At 39.7% G+C, this 21,167-nt stretch overlaps 2 protein-coding genes across 2 annotated transcripts; both read left to right on the top strand.

The window, feature by feature from the left end:
• Positions 1-1,314: 1,314 nt before the first annotated feature.
• LOC148351758 (actin, alpha cardiac muscle) lies at positions 1,315-12,233 on the top strand. The gene is made up of 9 exons (XM_088355201.1): positions 1,315-1,481; positions 5,729-5,881; positions 7,644-7,772; positions 7,861-7,971; positions 8,358-8,442; positions 9,872-10,033; positions 10,096-10,287; positions 11,742-11,923; positions 11,995-12,233. The coding sequence occupies exons 2-9, from the start codon at positions 5,753-5,755 to the stop codon at positions 12,136-12,138; spliced, it is 1,134 nt and encodes a 377-aa protein (XP_088211327.1). The 5' UTR covers positions 1,315-1,481; positions 5,729-5,752; the 3' UTR covers positions 12,139-12,233.
• Positions 12,234-16,456: 4,223 nt separating this feature from the next.
• Positions 16,457-20,748, top strand: LOC148351757 (olfactomedin-4-like). The gene is made up of 5 exons (XM_088355136.1): positions 16,457-16,513; positions 16,585-16,752; positions 18,658-18,870; positions 19,731-19,872; positions 19,955-20,748. Exons 1-5 carry the CDS (start codon positions 16,457-16,459, stop codon positions 20,746-20,748), a joined length of 1,374 nt encoding a protein of 457 aa, XP_088211262.1.
• Positions 20,749-21,167: the final 419 nt, after the last annotated feature.

Here is a 21,167-nt window from a genome sequence, read left to right as displayed (position 1 = left end):
TGCAAAAATTAACTTATTTAGAAAATGTTTATAGAGGATGCCACTTAAATTGACGAGTTACGAGCGTTTTCAACAGAGAGAGAAAGAAAAGAGAGAGAGAAAGAGAGGGAGAAAGACAAGGAGAGGAAGACAAAGAGGGAAAAAGAGCTTGAAAGAGGAAGAGAGGAAGAGGAACAGCGAGAATGAGAGAGTAAGAGAAAGCGGGTGTAGGAAAGAGATTAATAAAGAGGGAGAAGTACAGATAAAGTGAGAGAGTAAGTGAAACGAGAGAGGAGGGGGAGAGACAAAGAGACATAGCAAAAGACAGAGAAATAGAGATACAGAGAAAGACAAAAAGAAAGAGATTATGGGGCATGTGTAGAAAGAACGTGTGATGGAGAGAGACAAAAAGAGAGAAAAGAATACAAGAAAGAGAGAGGGAAAGACAGAAGCAGATGGAAAAAGAGAAAATGGGGAAAAAGAGTGAGAAACTGAGATGAAGATAGTCAGAGAGTGTAAGAGAGAGATAGTGGAAAAGAGAAAGAAAGACACAGAAATAGAGATATAGAAAAAGTCATAGAGAAAGAGAGGCACGTGAAGAAAGAAAGTGAGATAGAGACAGAGAGAGAAATAAATACCAGAGAGGGAAAGACAGAATGAGATGGAAAAAGAGAAATGGGGAAAGAGAGTGAGAAACTGAGATAAAGATAAAGAGTCGGAAAAAGAGAGAGAAGAGGGAAAGAGAGAGCGCGTTTGGAAGGGAGCCAGCTCCTTAATGGGGGTCTGTCGTTCACGTCAAAGAGTTGTCTCATAGAGCCTTTTCATTCACAAACGACTCATCACTACTCGGCGTGCATATTCCGCAGGAGGAATGTTTTCATGATTTTGAATTGTCAATTATGAATATTGGACCCGCATTTTGGGCTTTTTGTGTTATTGCCTTTGAAAAAAATCGATTTAATAAATGCTTGAGTAGTTTGTTAGAGTAGAGTATAGCAGAGTAGAATAGAATAGAACAGAATAGAATAGAATAGAATAGAATAGAATAGAATAGAATAGAATAGGGTTTGTTGTCACTGTAACAAGTTAAATGCACATAAAGTTTAAAAATAGCCATCCTGGCGGTGTAGGAACATTTACAAGATACGATACCGCAGTTTAAGATTCGAAGTTAAGCGTAATAGTATATGAATAAGTAATATTAAATAAAAATAAACAACAACAAAAGTGGCCTATGATAAAAATGGCAGCTTTAGTCCAGCATTTGTGATCACGTGATTACAGGCCAAAACTTTGTTTATGAAGCAGCCACATCCCTATTTGCAAAACACTGCAGTCAGGCTTGCAGATTTCTTTTCCAGAGGCACTTATTTGGACTTGAGTGGACTTTCAGACACGCCCCCTCCCGACCCCACAGACTAAGCCCGGGGTCTTATTTAAAGGGGGTCGCAGCAGCCTTAGTCCCGGTCCCAGTGGAAGCATCCGTCTACAAGTGCACCTTGGTGAGTTTTTTTTTTTCATTTTCATTGTTGGATTTTAAAAACATATATTGTTCTCATTTTAAGTATCATCTTTCTACTTGTTTATACAGTGTACACACAAATGTGAATCAAAACCGCTTTTTAATTTTTCTGCTTTTGGGATCAATCTAGGAAAAGTCACAACATTTAAAGTTGATAGAAATATCATTTAGGGGATTTTGAATGTGTTTTTTTAACAATATACTGGCGGGTCACTTTGACCCGAAGACAAAATACATATTATCACGTGACACAATTCTCTAAGATAGCTTTATAGGTAGAAGGAGGCCCCATTTTTTCTTCTTTTGGTAGCTAATATGAAAAAAATACTGTGTCGTCTGAACGCTTGGCTTATTATGGGAGCTGCAGTACCTGCCTCGGCCTGCCAGGAGGCGTATTACTTAGAGAAATTAAATTGAAGTCCATGGACTCCCGCTGACTTAAAATGGAAGTTCTTCTTTTCAGTGCTTACTCCAAGGGCGTACCTTTGGTCTTGGAATTGGTGATCACATAATACTGGTGGGGACAAAGCGATGATTTGTTAATATTAGTGGGGACACGTCCCTCTCGTCGTTGCCAAAACTACGCCCTTGGCTTGCTCCATAAAACGCAAAACGCTTTAAAACATGGATCACCAATGTGGTGCTCATGAGCCCCCTAAGAACATCTGAGTAGCTCACCAGTAATGGGTCATTACAATTTTCTTATTTAAATTTTCAACTGGCATGAAAAACCACTGACATGATCAGTGTTTTAAAGGGACATTGTGTAATATCTAGCACCACCTTGTTGTAAAAAAAAAAAATCTTTTGATTGTCCATGATCTTGTTACTAGGGTACACCCTAAAACCAAAAACCTTGTGAAAGGCTGTGCAAAAAATAATAGAAAAAAAGATGTGGTTTGGTAGCTTGGAGTTTCCATAGTTTGTGTTCTTCGTTGTGTTTAGTAGCACTCTTTTCTGTGTACCTAATTGAAGCTGATGGATACTTTTGTTACTTTCTAGCCTGATGGGCTTTAAGTTGTATTCGGATTCCTAAAACAACAACTTATGTAGTTAGTATGCTGTTACTATGTTATTATCAGCTTCTAATTATTTCATGTAAAATAAGCCCAGTCAACCGCGACAACATCATGCCAGGTAGAAAGCAAATTTTCTAGAAAATCACAATGACCCATCATTGGTAAGCTATTATCAGAACCTGTCTGCAGGATACTCATGTGTTCTTAGGGAGCACCACGTCGGAGAACAATACAGCGACATCTAGTGGTCAAATATTACACAGTTTCCCTTAAATACATGATCAATTCTTCCAAAATTCTTCTTGAAATTATGTATTTATCACTCGTTTTACCAAGGCTTTATACAAGCCTACTTAAAACAACTTCTACTAACCTGGTAATAACATGATAATGACATAGTAACCACATCGTAATAACGTAATAAGTTATTATCTTAGAAATGTATATCGACCTGGTCGATTTTTGCGCTAATCAGTAACGAAAACCACCTCTCTGCTTTAAAAAGGTTCAAATCTACCTTGTTAAATTAGACTTCTGGTCCGAAATGATACATGGACGCAAAGGCGTAGGTGTGGTTATTACCATTGGTGGCGACGTAGCACATTTTTTGAGTGGGATTTAAAAAAAAGATTAAATAATATAGTGGCGGGTCATTTTGACCCGAAGACAACAGGACGGTTAGGTTCACTATTTGAATGAGGTTACATTTCAATCACGTGACGCAATTCTCTAAGGTGGTAGAAGGAGGCCCTATTGTTTCTTCTTTTGGTAGATAACAGTAATATAAGCGTTTGCTTCTTACTACCCTTTTCGAACATATTATGTAACATTATTTTGTTGTTGAGTTATTGTTTTTGTTCTGTTTTTTATTTTGATGTTCGAATAAAGTTTTCATTCAAGTTTTTTTTTCAAAAAAACACTGTAGATTAGTTCTCTAAGTGTTTTTTATGTTGGTGGGGATACGTCCCCTCCGTCTGGGGCCCAAGCTACGCCCCTGTATGGACTTTTATTATATTAGAAAAATTATTCCAGCAAAGGTGCTTTGCCTAACCATGGTGTACCTATCTCGATTCTTCACAAACATGTAACTGGTCTTTAGGATACTTGATCTAAGTTCCACCATGACAAAAAAACATTGAGAAATGTCCCTCTCTTTTTAAATATTATAACGAGTTTCTGGGTTTCACACTGAGCTGTTGAAGTGGTTGCCCAATATTTGCCCATAAATGGAATTAAGTGATGGAGGGAAACAAAAGCGAGGCAGCAGCTGGATGTCGGCACAACTGAAATAGCAGGAGAGGATCCAAGTATCACTTGTGCGCTTTCTAGGGGGGGCGACGGGGGGGTCCGTCCTGAAAATAGAACGCAAGTATGCGATTCTCTCTGTTCTGTTCCTTTTTTGGGTGCTGCCTCAACGGCTTCTAGGAACAATTGCAGAGATATGCTATCAGTCACCCAGGGCTCTCAGATCACATTTGCTACCGATAGATGGGCCAGGCCATAAAAGGAGAAGGTTTTTTTCTGGGGACAGTGTGTGTTTTTGGACCACTAGATGTCGCCGTAGGGGGTAGTTCTAGAAAGCACATGGGAGAATACAGACTACAGAGACTCAAAGTGACAAAAAGAGCCCATTTTAGCATTTTTAAGGTTTTTGGGTCCCCGTAGCAGCAAGATCGCGGACACCGTGTTAGCTCCCTCTAGGTGAGCGCTATGTTATTTAAAATGAATACATTTCTTTTGACCTACGAGTATTTTTTGAATCATAGTTCATGATTTTACAAGTATTATTTAAATCACGTTTTTTTTAACCTTTTTCAAGCAAAAAAAATATACTTTATGTTACGAATTACCGCAACAACGTACCATGTTATTACTATGTTATTACTATGTTATTACCAGGTTATTATCAGAAGTAGCGTTAAATAGACTCAGTCGACCACTAAAATAAAATCATTTACTTGAAAATCACCCAGCACTGATTGGCTATTTTCAGAACAGGTCCACAGGCACCTCAGCTGTCCTTAGGGGGCAACCTAGTGCACACAAGCACCACGTTGGAGAGCCCTGATTTAACTCACTGGATTTCTTTACATGAATGACATTTTTCACTATCAGGAGGCATTAATACTCACTGTCCCTTTAAAAACATAGTGAAAATTTCTTCTTTATAACTGTTTATTATAGATTTCAATTGTATTTATTTGAAGAATTATTAAACTTATGTTTTTCTTCTTCTTTTATAACCTATTATTGTAAAATCACACCCACATCAGAACAAAGACAAAATAAAAGAAAATAAATTGATTTTTTGTTTTTGTTTTTACGTACTGTAAATATATTTATTATTAATGTATGTTTATGTTTTGTGTTTCTTTGGTTACATTTATGTAAATTTTGAAAAATATGAAATTATGGAATAAAGAAAATGGATGGATGGAAGGATGAAAGTAATGTTATTTATTATTTGTTTTTAATCACTGAGATTCCTTTAACACCCAGCGTAAGCAGCTGTCCACTAGATAGCGCTACAGCTCAAAATGTGTCAATTTGGGACGTCCCCGGGGTTATTCTCTTGCGTTATTAAGTAATAATAAACAGTTTACTAAGGTAAATAATGACAAAAATCTATATTTCAAATGAACTGTTTGCTGCATGCAGCATGGCGGTTGAGTGGTTAGCACGTCCGCGGGACAATTCTGAAGTCATGAGATCAAACCTTACTGTGTGGAGTTTGCATGTTCTCCCTGTGCTTGCGTGGGTTTCCGCCAGGCACTCCAGTTTCCTCCCACATTCCAAAAACATGCATGTCAGGTTAATTGGCTGGTCCAAATTGTCCCTAGGTGTGAATGTGCGAGTGAATTGTCTGTCTTTTTGTGCCCTGCTACTGGCTGGCAACCAGTTTAGTGTGTCCCTTGCTCACTGCCCGAAGACAGCTGGGATTGGCTCCAGCACCCCCGCGGCCCTACTGAATGGACGTTTGCTGTATGCTTGGAAGGCAGGATTGAAAAAATTGTGAGGGTCCCACTTTCCCCACCCCCGCTTGACTCCGAAGTCCGGTTTAAAAGTCTGGCGGGTACAAAGGCACACCCAATTCGCACTCGAAATCCAAACTCCTTTAAACTGACGCAAGCTTCATTGAAAATAAGATATGTGTGTCAGTCTTCGTGCCGTACGTTTAATGAACGTCCTTTTTGTCTGCAAACTTTAGAGCCAACCCCAGTGAAACTTCATCATGTGTGACGACGACGAGACCACCGCCCTTGTGTGCGACAACGGCTCTGGCTTGGTGAAGGCCGGATTTGCCGGAGATGACGCTCCCCGTGCTGTCTTCCCTTCCATTGTGGGAAGGCCCCGCCACCAGGTTTGCTTACCTTATTTTGTTGTGCAAAGAACGTTTCTTCCCCTACAGAAAAAAAACGACTGGGATTGTGCATAAAGATGGGTACAGAGGACATACTAACAAATTATCTTTGAAATCAAGTACTGTATGTTAAGAAACTTGGTCGAACTTCAAACTTTTTTCTCAAATTACGAAACAAGTCCTTTTTTAACACCTAACAAATATTCAACAGTATGACTAATATAAAATCTTTTTTCATGTACTACTACTACTACTTTCATTACTATTACTTCTACTACTTGTACTACCAATACTACTACTACCACTTCTATTACTTCTACTACTAGTACTACTACTACTACTACTACTACTACTACTACTACTACTACTACTACTACTACTACTACTACTACTACTACCACTTCTATTACTTCTACTATTACTATTACTACTACTACGACTACTACTACTACTACTACTACTGCTGCTATTACTACGACAACGACGACTACTACTACCACTAGTATTACTACGACTACAACCACTACTATTACTTCTACTACTAGTACTACTACTACAACCACTACTATTACTTTTACTACTAGTACTACTACTACAACTACCACTAGTATTACTTCTACTACTACTACTACTACTACATCTACTACTGCTACAACTACTCTTACTTCTACCACTATTATTTCTACTACTAGTACTACTACTCCTACTACTACTACTACTACTACTACTACTATCACAACTTTTACTTCTACTACTACTACTACTACTTGTACTACTATTACTTTTACTACTAGTACTACTACTACCACGACTTTTACTTCTTCTACTAGTACTACTACTCCTACCACTACTATTGCTTCTACTACTACTACTACTACTACTACTACTACTACTACTACTACTGTCACAACTTTTACTTCTACTACTACTACTAATACTTGTACTACTAATACTTGTACTACTATTACTTTTACTACTAGTACTACTACTACCACGACTTTTACTTCTTCTACTAGTACTACTACTCCTACCACTACTATTACTTCTACTACTACTACTACTACCACTACTGTTACTTCTACTACTACTACTATTACTACCACTACTATTTCTACGACTACTAGTACTACTGCTACCACTACTATAACTACTATTTCTACTCCTTCTACTACTTCTACTACTACCACAACTATTACTTCTGCTTAGTACTACTATTAGAACTACCACTAATATTACTACTACTACTAGTACTCCTACTACTACTACCACTACGATTACTACTATCACTACTACTTCTACTACTAGTACTACTTCTACTACTATTACTACTACTACTACTACTAGTACTACTACTACTAGTACTACTTAAAATTGGACCTAATTTATATAAATGTTGGATACACTATACAAATTTTAGATGTTAAAACGTATTAATACATCGAGTTTCTTTGGGTATTATATGTTATGGGAGTAGCTAGAGGTGGAATTACAAGTCTGAAATGTAATTTCTTTTTTTTTTTTCGAATTCAGTTTTCTTGTTTTGATTTTGAATTCGTCTTCCCTTCAAGGAAAAATGGAATAGGTGTAGGCATTTAAAAGCTCCTGCTTTGGGTTACATGTATCATTGTATTATACAGTTGTTTCAGTGCAGATACTGTATTGTTTCCTTTTGTTAGCTAGTACTTGATGGTGCTTCTTTGGTTCTGTGCCTGAAAAAAAACACAATCAGAAAGTTTAACTCTCTTTTTCCTTTGGTGCGCAGGGTGTGATGGTGGGTATGGGTCAGAAGGACAGCTACGTGGGTGATGAGGCCCAAAGCAAGAGGGGTATCCTCACCCTCAAGTACCCCATCGAGCACGGCATCATCACCAACTGGGACGATATGGAGAAGGTGCGTCCTGTTGACCTTGAAGTTCATAAAGTGGGATTTCTTTTTGCGGGTTCAGTCCTGAGAGCAGCGGTTGTCATTTGTCCCTCAGATCTGGCACCACACCTTCTACAATGAGCTGCGTGTGGCCCCCGAGGAGCACCCCACCCTTCTCACTGAGGCCCCCCTGAACCCCAAGGCCAACAGGGAAAAGATGACGCAGGTGAGACTGGCGGAAATTATCCGCATAGAACTGTGTTCTTTTCATTTTTTTCCCAAGGACCTTTGTGTATCTGATTTGGGACTATTTATCATAGCCGTTGCTCCTTTGTTTTGTTTGAATGGGCTTGTATTTATACTCTTGAGTATAATTATTCATGAGACTTTGGCCATTTACGTGTTTTCTACTCCGAGCTGACTCAAATAGTCAGGAAACCAGAAGAGGTGAAAAGTAGATGTAACAGTGTTTTTCAATGTGCCACAGTAAACCATCCAATTTTTATCTTGGTAATAATAATAATAAATCATTGATAAATTATCCTTATTACTTACTTGTATGTATTATCACTTTGTGGTGTACATTTTTTTTTAAATAAATTGTGTTTACAGATCATGTTTGAGACCTTCAACGTCCCCGCCATGTACGTCGCCATCCAGGCTGTTCTGTCCCTGTACGCCTCCGGTCGTACTACTGGTAAGTACAATTCAGTACTTCGAGTTGTCTCTATTAATGGTTTTAGTGTGTTATTTAACGCCTCCTAGTGGCAAAAAAATATATAGATTTAAATAAAAAGCAAAAATACATGAGCTAATATATAAAGATATATTTTATAAATACTTGTAAGTCAAGAAATGTTCCTTTATTTTCCATATCATGAGCCTCACCTAAAGGCAAATATTTGTCTGCCGTCTTGCTGCTACAAGTACCCAAAAACCGCAAAAAGGCTAGGCAAAAAAAATGAGACGTAAAATGTTGCGTTTTGGTCACTAGAGTCTCCATAGTTTGTATTCTTCGTAGTTCTAGCACTCGTACAGGGACTTTTAACGTGCAAATCGGAGATACTGTCCCTTTAAATGGGGGCATGTGTGCCGCTGGTGGGTTGTGAGATATCAAAAAAAATAAGCATTTATATAATACAATAAAAAATGTAATTCAGTCCTTAAGATTAGATTAAAATATGTAACGTTTATAAAATTATATGATTTTAAAATATTTGCTGATATTTTAGGGGAACAAATAGCTACTAAAACCCTGAAAGAAGAGTTGTAATTGTGATATCCGATATCTGATATTTTATCTGTACACTGCCCCCATTAAAAAAAATTTTCATTCAAAAAAAACAAAAAAGAATTCTCACCTTGTGTGACTAAAATAGTAAAAATATATAGCTAATTAATAGTTGAAAAATAGAAATATAAGATGTATTGTTTAGTTAATTCTAAGTTAATTTACTGTTTGATTTTTTTATTGTTTATTTTATTTTTATTATTAAAACCTGTAAGAAAAACAATGCTTCAAACTAGAAAAAAATACATGACATAGCTGATCGGAGATCGTTTTGTTTGTCTTCCTAAAAATAATCCCTAAGAAAATGAATTATTAAGAAGAATAAAATCCAAAATACATTTTTTTTACAGTTTTTCATCAATTGCCTTGCTTTCTCGTTTTTGTTTTTGTTATTTTGTTTCCAAAATAAATACATAATCAAACAAAACTAACAGCTGTGGTAAATCATACGTAGCTGTCCTTCTGACCCATATATATATATATATATATATATATATATATATACGGTATATATATATATATATATATATACGGTATATATATATATATATATATATATATATATGGAGAAAGGAGAGAGAGAGAGAGAGGAGAGAGAGAGAGAGAGAGAGAGAGAGAGAGAGAGAGAGAGAGAGAGAGAGAGAGAGAGAGAGATGTTAATATATAGAGGTACTGACTAATTCTCTATATGATGGGCAGTAACAACAGGGCCACAGGAGAGAAATATTGACACCCAGGGTGTTAAATGTGTGCAAAGAGTCCTCCCCGCTTATAAACAAGAGGTGTTAACATCAGCAGTCTTGTCAGCTCATAAAATAGTGACCTTTCTCCAAAGGGATCGTGCTGGACTCTGGCGACGGTGTGACCCACAACGTTCCCATCTATGAGGGTTACGCCCTTCCCCACGCCATCATGCGTTTGGACCTGGCCGGTCGCGATCTGACCGACTACCTGATGAAGATCCTGACTGAGCGCGGCTACTCCTTTGTCACCACCGGTGAGTTTGATCATTCGGTCCAAAACGGGCTCGGTCACTAAATCGGATTCTCCGTGGCCTAGCCGAGCGTGAGATCGTGCGCGACATCAAAGAGAAGTTGTGCTATGTGGCCCTGGACTTTGAGAACGAGATGGCGACCGCCGCCTCTTCTTCTTCTTTGGAGAAGAGCTACGAGCTGCCCGACGGACAGGTCATCACCATCGGAAACGAGCGCTTCCGTTGCCCCGAGACCCTCTTCCAGCCCTCTTTCATCGGTACTTTACTCTTCTTTCTTTTTATCGTCCTAGATTATTACACAAAGTTTGTTACGGTTAATAGCAATTACATTTAAAAGTACAGACGCTCCCCTACTTACGACGAGTTGACTTACGTAAAACGTTAGATACGAACATTTTTTTCGGGATGTCGAAAAGTATCTGGACATTAAAGATTAGATTTTGTATTGTGTGCACCTTTTTCCGAGTGGAGGACAGTACTCTAGTGCTTCTTTCCGCCGCTACCTGCGGAAGAAAAAAAATCCGCCTCCTCTTCCTAGTTCGGTTGCTATTATTCTATACTGTCTATGTCTATACTAACTCCAGCCCGCTAAGAATTTTGACATTTATTTTGTTTAATATCTCGTGCATCCATTCAATATGGTTGGTGTAAAGTGTAAAGAACAAGTGAGCCGTTCCCATGGAAATAAAAGTTGAATAAGAAAGCTTGATGCGGTTGAGAAAATGGTCAGAACGCTTTTTTCGGCCACTTTTTACTACAGAGGAGGAAGTCACCTAAATTTTAAAGGGCTTCCAAAAGTAAACTCAACTTTATTTTTATAGAGCATATTATTTTATGAAATGTTTATTTTTAGTAAAAAACAATACAGGTTACTTAAACAAGCCTTAAACATACGTACAAAATATAGCACTGAAGCAACTTATGAACAAATTCAACTTACGAATGATCGTCCAGAACCATACAACCAAATATGCGTATATAAGCTTACCCCCTAATTAAAGTATTTTATTGTTCTTAAATTGGCTCATATGTGGGTATAGGGGAAAATATCTCAGCGCGCTCTTACTCTGTGCTTGAGACACTACCGCCATAACTGTTTCAGTTGTAGCTTTTTGGTAAAACTTAAACGCACCTATCCCACGAACAGGGTTGGATAGGGTTACTTAAACTTGATTACTTTCAATTGCTTTTGGATTACTCCAATACCAAATATGCTTATAAAAGACAAGAGAAACTAAATATGAATAAAATGATGACTCACAACACGTGGTAAGCTTTCTCTCCTGGCTTTGATCTCTTTGATCTCCGGCAAAACTAACATAAAATGCGACAGAAACAAAATGAAAAAACATAATTTTTGCTGTTCCATGTGTTCCGTTACTCCCCAAGCCTGCACCAAATTTAGTAATTTTATTCATATTTAGTTTCTTTTGTCTTTTATTAGCATATTTGGTATTGGAGTAATCCAAAAGTAATTGAAAGTAATCAAGTTAAAGTAACCCTACCCAACCCTGCCCACGAAATGCTTGGATCTGGGGTAGTAAGTGACCACTTGAGTATCCAGGAGTCAGAAGACTCTGCAATTCATGATCTGCATAAAAAAGGAAGCAAAAACAACCCTGTAATGCACCATGCACTGCCTAGAGAGGATAAGCGTTCTGGGAATGTGTACCTTTGTGTTCCTAACAAATGTTTTCTAATTGTCTATCAGGAATGGAGTCGGCTGGTATCCATGAGACCGCCTACAACAGCATCATGAAATGCGACATTGACATCCGTAAGGACCTTTACGCCAATAACGTGCTGTCCGGCGGTACCACCATGTACCCCGGTATCGCTGACCGTATGCAGAAGGAGATCACAGCTCTGGCCCCAAGCACGATGAAGATCAAGGTAAAGACAAACTAACAATACGCAAAATTCTTCAATATCATCACAAATTCTAATGTTTCTGCCTGTTACAGATCATCGCCCCTCCCGAGAGGAAGTACTCGGTCTGGATCGGCGGCTCCATCCTGGCTTCCCTGTCCACCTTCCAGCAGATGTGGATCAGCAAGCAGGAATACGACGAAGCGGGCCCCTCCATCGTGCACAGGAAATGTTTCTAAATCCGAAAGCAACCTTCCTTCTTCTCGGATGCGTCCCTTGTCGTTTCATGTATATATCTGTCCTGTTGTAATAAAGCCAAGCCCTTGTGAGAGAAGCTTGCCTATTTGCTTTCTTGCTCCTGCTTAATACGTTACATTATTTGTAGTCAATCGTGGATAAGCTGAGAAAATACTCAAGTCATGATAAAATCAATGAACAATGGCTATATTTCATTGTGAGCAGCACAGTAGATGGGTGGTTAATGCGCAGTCACGTGGTGCAGATGTTCAGTGTTCAAGTCCAGCTGCAGCAGACTCCCCATGTGAAGTTTGCATGTTATCCCTGTGTTCTTATGTTCCAAAAACACGCATGTCAGGTCAATTGGCTGGTTTTGGTTGTTGCTGCTGCTAAATGTTATGGCACAAAACTTGCCCCTTGGTTCTTATTTTGGGGTTTTCTTCGCTGCTATATGTTATTGCGCTAATGTTAGGATGCACTATCCTTTTTCATCTTCTCAGCTTCAAACCCGATTTCATAATTTCTTTGGTTTGGGCTTTGTCTAAATGGCGTGCTACCTGAAATGCAGGAGAAGAGCCTCTCCCCCCGTCATGGACTGTAAGGTGGATGAGGAAGAAGATCTCCACACAAATTTAGCTATTCAGAGGAAAGGCTGTGGAGCTTTTATCAGTATGAATTTTGAAAAAAATTAAACTGTTGCCTTTTTTAATCCAATTGTCAACACATTAATCCAGTAATGAAATGCCACTAACATTCCCTCACCCGCACACCATCTGCTGGAGTAACAGCAGCTTTTACGTGCGTTTTTTTTTATCAAAGAACCTCTTTTGACTTAAAAATGGTGCTCCTCAAGCTACTAGCAAGAAATTTGTTTAAATCTGAAAGTCCACAAAATATACTCTTCCTGGGAGTTGCCACACAAAAAAAACCCAAACCAAAAGCTCACAACAGCTCTGAGTGTTATTAAAGCCAGGAAAAAGGGCTATAAGTACGAGCCCAAAAGTCAGACTTGGGTCCATCGCTTAAAATGATCCGTCCTGCCGGGGCACAATTCATGAAACGTAAGTCAGATCCCGAAAACGTCAGCGAACACCAATGTCATTCCACTGCACTATAAAGTGAAATGCAACTTTGATGGACTCCGTTTCCGTTTTTCACCATAGTAATAGAGCAGAACAATCATCATTATCTTCTATTAACTTGTATTATTCATGTGTTGTTTTATTGTATTCTTTTTTTATGGGTTCAAAGAGAAGGTGTATAGCATTTAGTGCCTCCTAGTGGTACAAAAACTTCCATTCAGTAATAATACAACAACATTGATTTAAATGGTTGGTGGTTCCCTTAACCACTAGGATTGTAGGGGCACCATTTCCTGTGGTGTGTCTTCGGGAAGTACAGCCTAGTGGCGCTCATCCCTCTCCAGGCTAATAAATGTTTCCACCCAGTCTTGAACTGAGGACTTTTTGCATGTTAGTCGAATATGCTAACCACTGCACTACAGAAACATTGACCTAAAAACATGTCTTATCATACTAATGATAATGTTTCTAAAAAATCATAGGTCAAGAAATTTGTATTTCTTTATATTGTAGAGTCCATAATGTTTGTCTGGTGTCTTGCAATCAAAAACCAGCGCCACTGAGCAGAGTGTTGCAGTATTAGACAGCAGTGCCAACTAGTGGTCAAATAATACACACTGGGGCTTTAAAAATGATTCATATTTCTATTTTTGTTTCAACTTGAATAAATAAACACATTTTTGTCATTGTTTTATGAACAAATTCCAGAAAAATGTCATGGTGACAATAATGAGGACTATTCTCACCCACCACCTCTTTGATCTGTTGCCCACTTGTAGGCGCTATAGTAAAGCAATTATTAACAGGCTCAGAGACAATTTCTTCCCCAAGGCCATAATAATAATAATAATAATAATAATTTCCTTGTATTGTCATTCTGTATAACAATGTACACAGAACGAAATAACAACCCTAAACAAGCACGCAAAACTGAAAAATCTATATTTTGCCAGTTGTTTCAATGAAACTTGATACTCATAACTTATTTATCACCTTATTTGAGGAATTCTTGTCACTGCTAAATGTCATTGCACTACTTTTCATGACACTATTTTTACGACGCACTATTTTTCATTAAACTTGGATTTCACCTTAGGCCAGTCTCTAAGCACTACCTTGTAAATATTTAATCCTATTTTACTAAAATTATTTTATCTTATTTTTATCTTTCAAGTCTTTAATGTGTGTTTATCTTGAATTTTTATGTTTAATTTCTTTATTAATGACATTCACGTTACAACACTAAAGCTTTTCGCTCCTTAAATGCGCCAACCACTTAAAAAATAATCATAACAATTAACCAATTTTTCGAATTAGAACAGGTTTTACCAGTTTCTTGTTTTTTGGGGTACCCGTAGCAGCAAGATTTCAGACACTTATGTCATCTCCCTCTAGGTAAGACTAGTGTTATGTAAAATAAATAGAAGTGTCTCAACCGCCAATTGTATAAATCAGTATTTTCTTTTTTTAATGAATGATTTTTTTTTTTTTACTTAGTAGGAACTGAATAAGGCAGCACGGCGGCGCAGTGGTTAGCGCATGTGCGACACAGTTCATGTCTTGGAAACCTCCTGCGTGGGTTCAAATCCAGCTTCAGACTTCCTGTGCGGAGTTTGTATGTTCTCCCCGTGCTTGCGTGGGTTTCCTCCGGGCACTCCAGTTTCCTCCCACATTCCAAAAACATGCATTTCAGGTGAATTGGCCGGTCCAAATTATCCCTAGGTGTGAATGAGGGAGTGAGTTGTCTGTCCCTGTGTGCCCTGCGATTGGCTGGCAACCGGTTCAGGGTGTCCCCTGCCCACTCCCCGATGATTGCTGGGATGGGCTCCAGCACCCCCGCGACCCTAGTGAGGATAAGCGGTGTAGCTAATGAGATGAGATGAGGAACTCAATAAGACACTGTCCTTTTGAACACAGCCCTAGCTGATTATGGATCAATTTATTACTACTGATGAATGGATTTATTTTCATATGAATACTTAACATTTTTATTTTCTATTTTTAGATTTTATTTTGTGTAGGGAATTAAAAGTGATGTTTAAAAAGAGTGGAAAGTTTTTATCTAATCGAAAGAGAGAAGGGGAGAAAGAGAGAAGGGAAAAGCAAGAGAGACAGAGTGAAAGAAAGAAAAGAGAGCGAAAAGGAAAAAAAGAGAGAGCAAAAGAAGGTAAAAAGACACAGAGCGTGAAAGAGACAATGACGAACAAAGAAAGAGAAAAAGAGGGACATAGAGTGAAAGAGAAATAGAGAGTGAGAGAAAGAGGGAGGAAGAGAGAGATTGAGAGAGAGAGAGAAATAAATACAAGTACAGCATTTGTGAGAAGTACCTGGCTTTGGCAACATCAAGTGGACATATTTCAACCTGCAGCTTGTTTTTCTCTTGCGCTTCCCTCACCGTTGTCTCGCGGGCCGGATTCAATCCCTTAGCTGACCTGATCCGGCCCGCGGGCCGCCTGTTTGACACCCATAATCTAAACCGTTAGGGAGCCACTAAACGTCAGCTAGCCCTGACCTTAACCCTGACCCTGGCCCTAACCCAAACCCAAACCCTAACCCTAACACAAAGGGACAATGATTGTGAGTTTAATCTCATCTCATCTCATTAGCTACACCGCTTATCCTCAGTAGGGTCGCGGGGGTGCTGGAGCCCATCCCAGCAATCATCGGGCAGTGGGCAGGGGACACCCTGAACTGGTTGCCAGCTAATTGCAGGGCACACAGGGACAGACAACTCACTCGTTCATTCACACCTAGGGACAATTTGGACCGGCCAATTTGCCTGAAATGCATGTTTTTGGAATGTGGGAGAAAACCGGAGTGCCCGGAGAAAACCCACGCAAGCACGGGGAGAACATACAAACTCCGCACAGGAAGTCTGGAGCTGGATTTGAACCCACGCAGGACGTTCCCAAGACATGAACTGTGCCGCACATGCGCTAACCACTGCGCCGCCGTGCTGCCCGTGAGTTTAATCATTAAATTGAAAAGTGACTGCTATAAAAGTGACTTCCGGCTATAAATGAAGCAAACAAAGCCACGCATGTGCTGCCATTCTCATCCGTCCGACAACCGGGTCGAGCTGTCATTCGAACCGTCCCGTGAGAAGCAACATCTGCTGTTGGTGTTCAATAAATTTGGGAAAAGACAACATACGAGTGATGATCTGATAAGACAGTCGCTTTAAGAAGACTTTCAGCAAGCCGTCAAAGAGAAACCTGTGAGGTGCAGGAAGGACGAGATGCTGCCCACTCTGTTGTTGCTGTTGTCCGTCGTTGCTACAGCTCGGGCCTGGATCGTAAGACACAGCCATTCCAACATCCAAAATCAACTTCATCACCTGATTATAAGTTATTTTTCGTTTCTTAGCCGAGCGAGGACTGGGAGTCCGGCAATGTGACATCGTCCGTCGGTGGTGTGGGTGAGTGTCTTTGCCACGTCTTTCTGCCAGACACTCACTTCCCAGCTGATCGGCTGCAGCACATGCAGGAAATCAGCAATGATCTCATCCTGGAAGTGCAGATTCAAATGAACAAGGTAGGATGATGTCATTCATTTTGTGGTAAGATAGCATCTCCCGAAGCCAGGGGTTCTCCGGATCACATTCATTCATAATCTGATCAACTAACCAATCAAGTCTCTGGTCATTTCTTGGTCAGGCAGTAGAACCAGTCCAAGGGAGGTCGAACAAAATAAGCAACCCCCCTCAAAAAAACAGAACCGGCGACAGTCTTAAGCAGAAACAATCCCAGCGTTCCAAACTGGGGGCGACAAAGTGGAGGGTCCTATTTTCTTTCATCCCTGAAAGTCAATCTCTGGCAGCATGCAATAGCATATGTCTGGTGGATGCTACATAAGCAGTATGAAGAGGGGAAACTTAAATAAAATGTAAAAAATAGAAAAGTGCTAAACATGCCCCAAGAAGCTGTTGTTCTCCTCAGCACCCAGACAGACCTGGGAAAATGATAGTAAAGACATCCTCCCTCATTTGTGTAAGTTGATTGTTTCTTGGTTATTTAGGTGCATTAGAGCAGTAAAAATGCTGGGCATTGCCCTTGACGAGGCCCATGGCAGCCGCCCCACCAACTGTGTGTCTTGGTGTGGGGGTCGGGGTGGACGACAGAATTCTTTTGTAAATGGAGTCAACTTTCGATAAATTAAAGTGATCTGATCAGAGGTGGTGATCTGATTAGAACATTACCTTAAAATTCAATGATTAGACTCAATTCTGAAGGCAAATGATTTGCCATCATCTATCATTTTTTTAAAGATAAACGGACCAGGCCTAAAACATTCCTTTATTAAATCTATGTCCTTTTCGTGTTCTCGAGGAGAGAAAAAGGGGCAGTAGGAAATGTCAAAGGACACAGTTCTCTCTAACTACTATTGATTACTGATTATTGCGAAGGACTACCAGCATGCAATTCTAAGAACTGTTATGATGTTATTATTATAATATTATTTGTCACAAGCCAGAAACGGAGACAGGACCCAATAGCGTTCGTTTTACTCAGTTTTATTAATAAAGAGAGAGCAGTGCTTGCTTCCACGATCCGATGATCGTCGGACACGGGTAGCTGATGGCAAGAACGTGGAAATGGCATTTCCGTGTCGGGCGAGGATAGTCGTGGGCAGCGGAAAACTGGTCGATAGCCGGGACGGGGGAGCAAGGGCGGTAGCGAGTCCAGAAAAGAGGTCGGCAACAGGTATCAGGCAGGAAACAGGGCAAAACAGGTCGATGGCCGGGACGGAAGAGCAGGGCAGAAACGGGTCCAGAAACAGGTCGGCAACAGGTATCAGGCAGGAGAAAACAGGGCAGGAGAATGTCGGAAGGTACAGAGCTTGCCTAGCTAAAAGCATAGGTTAGCAGAACGATCTGACAGCTTCCTATCGGAAGACGGGAGTTTAAAAAGAGTCAGGGAGCCAATCAGCGTCCAGGGCTGTTGGCACCAACGGGGCAGTCACATGTGTCCCGAATCAGCAATCGTCAAAATTATTACTAATTTGTTGAAATATCATTATGGCTCCCTCGTTTCCTAATTGTTCATTTTGCTAAGTTCATTTTGTTTTTAATATTGGACACCTGCAAATGAGATTGCACATGATGTCAGTTTACTATTTTGACTATTATACCTCACTGCTGTTTGTCATTTTGACTGTTAAGCACTGTTTACATCATTGTCACTATCGGCCAATGCTGTTGCAGCTCTTTGTTTTTTACACCCTTGAGGGTGGATCCGCTATTTATAATTTCGAAGATTTTTTTAAATCAAATGGCTAAAAGAAGGGCTTTTAGAACAGATTAGGAATTTGCCTTTGTGGGTTTTTTGTTGTACAGTCCTTTCCTGTTCTCCCTGCAAGTTGAAAATTCATTGATGCTTTCCCTCCTTACTTTAGGCGTATACTGTACTAAACCGAAAACTTATCACCTTCCCTTGGTAGATAAACACGTACGAAGAGAAACTGGAGACCTACTCGGAAAATCTTCTGGATCTTCTGGTCAGAGTCACCATGCTGGCCTCCAGCGCCGATGACTACATCAAACTGGACTTTGAGCTGCTTAGAGTCGAGCTCCGAGAGTTCGAGTCTCTGGTGTCCCAGCTTAAGGATTCATTGAATTCCTCCTCACCCATCTTTGATACTCTCTACACTGAGGTTTTTATTGCTATTTTTTATTATAACTATCAAGGCTCGGCGAGTTGTGAAATTAGGTATCACTATCAGGCTGATATACCAAATACCAAAATTCTAAGTATCCGACGAGTGAATGCGGTATCGGCCACAGATATCTCTTCTTTGTTTTGGGGGATATAATATGTATTCGAAGTATTAAGAGTGTCAGTACTTTGTATCTGTATCCATGCAAGGGGTCGCCAACCTTTATTGTTACGAATTAGCGCTAAGGGCTACCAGTTCGATATGTAATTCTACAATACTATGTTGTAATCATGTTTAAATTACTTTATTTCCAGGCTGTAATAACTAGAGGTCAAAATAGGCTCAGTCAACCACTAGACATTACCTTATTTGGAAATCAAGTTTCCTAGAAAATCACAATGACCTATGATATATTTTCAGAATTAGTCTGCAGTCCACTCAGGCAGTCCTAGAGAGCTACCTGGTGCCTGCAGGCAGTGAATACAAAAACAAAATCCTATCTATAGTGAAATAAACAATATTTAGAAACATCTACATCTTTCTTTACCTAAAAAAATGATTCGTTCTGTTACTTTTTATTATTTTTCTGAATTATTTGAACAAACATCTTGCAGCTTGTGGTTATACATGTGCAGAAAACAGAAATTACATAGTTAATAAGGGAAATAAATATACATAAGGATAGCAAAATCGGACACGTAGGCCTTATAATTTTGTTGTTATCAGCCACCATAGCAAGAACATTTTGACTGAAAATATTTCTATTATCCATGTTTACTGTAAGTTTTTTCTCAATTATTTAACAGTACTTTTTACAGTTTTCAAAAATAAATAACTGGGAAAATGTTCATCCCTAGATCCGCAACATGACTGCCATCGTGGACACACTGGAGTCATACGACAAGAGCAACCTTGAAGTGATCCGCATCGAGTTTGCCAAACTCCAGAAGAAGCTGGACGATTGTCAGAAAGACCAAGAGTTCACCAAGCCAGACATTGGTCAGTCAACTTGTTGCATTGTGATAATAAACAAAACCAAAAAAGATAAACCAAAATGGTCCAACTTTGTCTGTTTTTACAGGTAACTGCAACCACAAGGGCATCTTGAGACTCAGCAAACCTATAGTCGGCCAACTGAACGCTCATTTGAAGAATAATTACATTTACGGAGGCTGGGGGAAAGATTCCAAACCTCTTAAAGGTTCTGAATCCATGTACTTCTACAGTGGCTACAGCAGTACCTATACACAATATTTCTATACTTACCCAGACTACAAACACCTACTTCTGATGTCATCATCTAATACTATTTCCCTCGCGACCGGTTATAGGGGATATGGTAACAATTACGTTGTTCACGCTAACAGCATCTACTACCAGAGAGAATCTCCCTTTAGCATGGGCAAGTACAACCTTACCAGTAAAGGCTACGACTCCAGAGTGATCCCGAGCGCCAGTTCATCTTTCTCGTACAGTTATTCCAGTAACCAGAATCTAGACTTTGCAGCGGACGAAAAAGGATTGTGGGCTATGTACGCTTCTGACGAGAGCAAAGGGAAAATTGATTTAGCCAAGATCGACGAGAAAAACTTCGGTATTGAGAACGTTTGGAGCACGGCCGCGTACAAGGAGATGACGGGCAACGCCTTCATGGCCTGCGGCGTTATGTACGCCACCCGGCCCGTGGACCTCAACACGGAGGAGATCTTCTACTCATTTGATACCAAGAATGGGAAGGAAAAACAACTCAGCATTCGTTTCCCAAAATTCCAGGGGAAATATTCCAGCTTGGACTACAACCCCACCGACCAGCTTCTCTACATGTACAATGACGGCTACTACGTGTCCTACTACGTGAAGTTCGACATGGCATAATGTCGTCTTGTGGATATCAACCGTGTTGTGATCGATGTGGTTGACTTAGCTTTTGCCAGTTAGCGCATGCTAACACACATTTGCTGCTGTTTCAATCATAAAAATCAATTTGAAGCATTAAGAAAAGTGAGTTTTTCAATTTGTCCATTCCATGAATTAGTAAAATTGGCTTTGTTCTGAAACGAAGACACTTTTTGTGGTATCGAACAAATTTGGCTGCAGTGTTTGCCTTATTGGTGAACTGCTTGACTGTGTAATGAGTTTGGATTTTCTCCAAAGTAACAGTCTTATTAACTAACAGTTTATAGAGGTTGTGTCAAAGTCTTTTTAGTTCAGGGGGCACGTTGTAGAAAAAGCACTCTCGCAGGGGCCAGACTTGTAATTTAAGGGCATAGAAATGAGCATTAGCTGCAGGGTTG

This window comes from Urocampus carinirostris, chromosome 15, assembly GCF_059441175.1.
Source record: "Urocampus carinirostris isolate Australia breed hairy pipefish chromosome 15, RoL_Ucar_1.0, whole genome shotgun sequence".
NCBI lineage: Eukaryota > Metazoa > Chordata > Actinopteri > Syngnathiformes > Syngnathidae > Urocampus > Urocampus carinirostris.
This window is presented reverse-complemented; position numbering and strand designations above follow the sequence as displayed.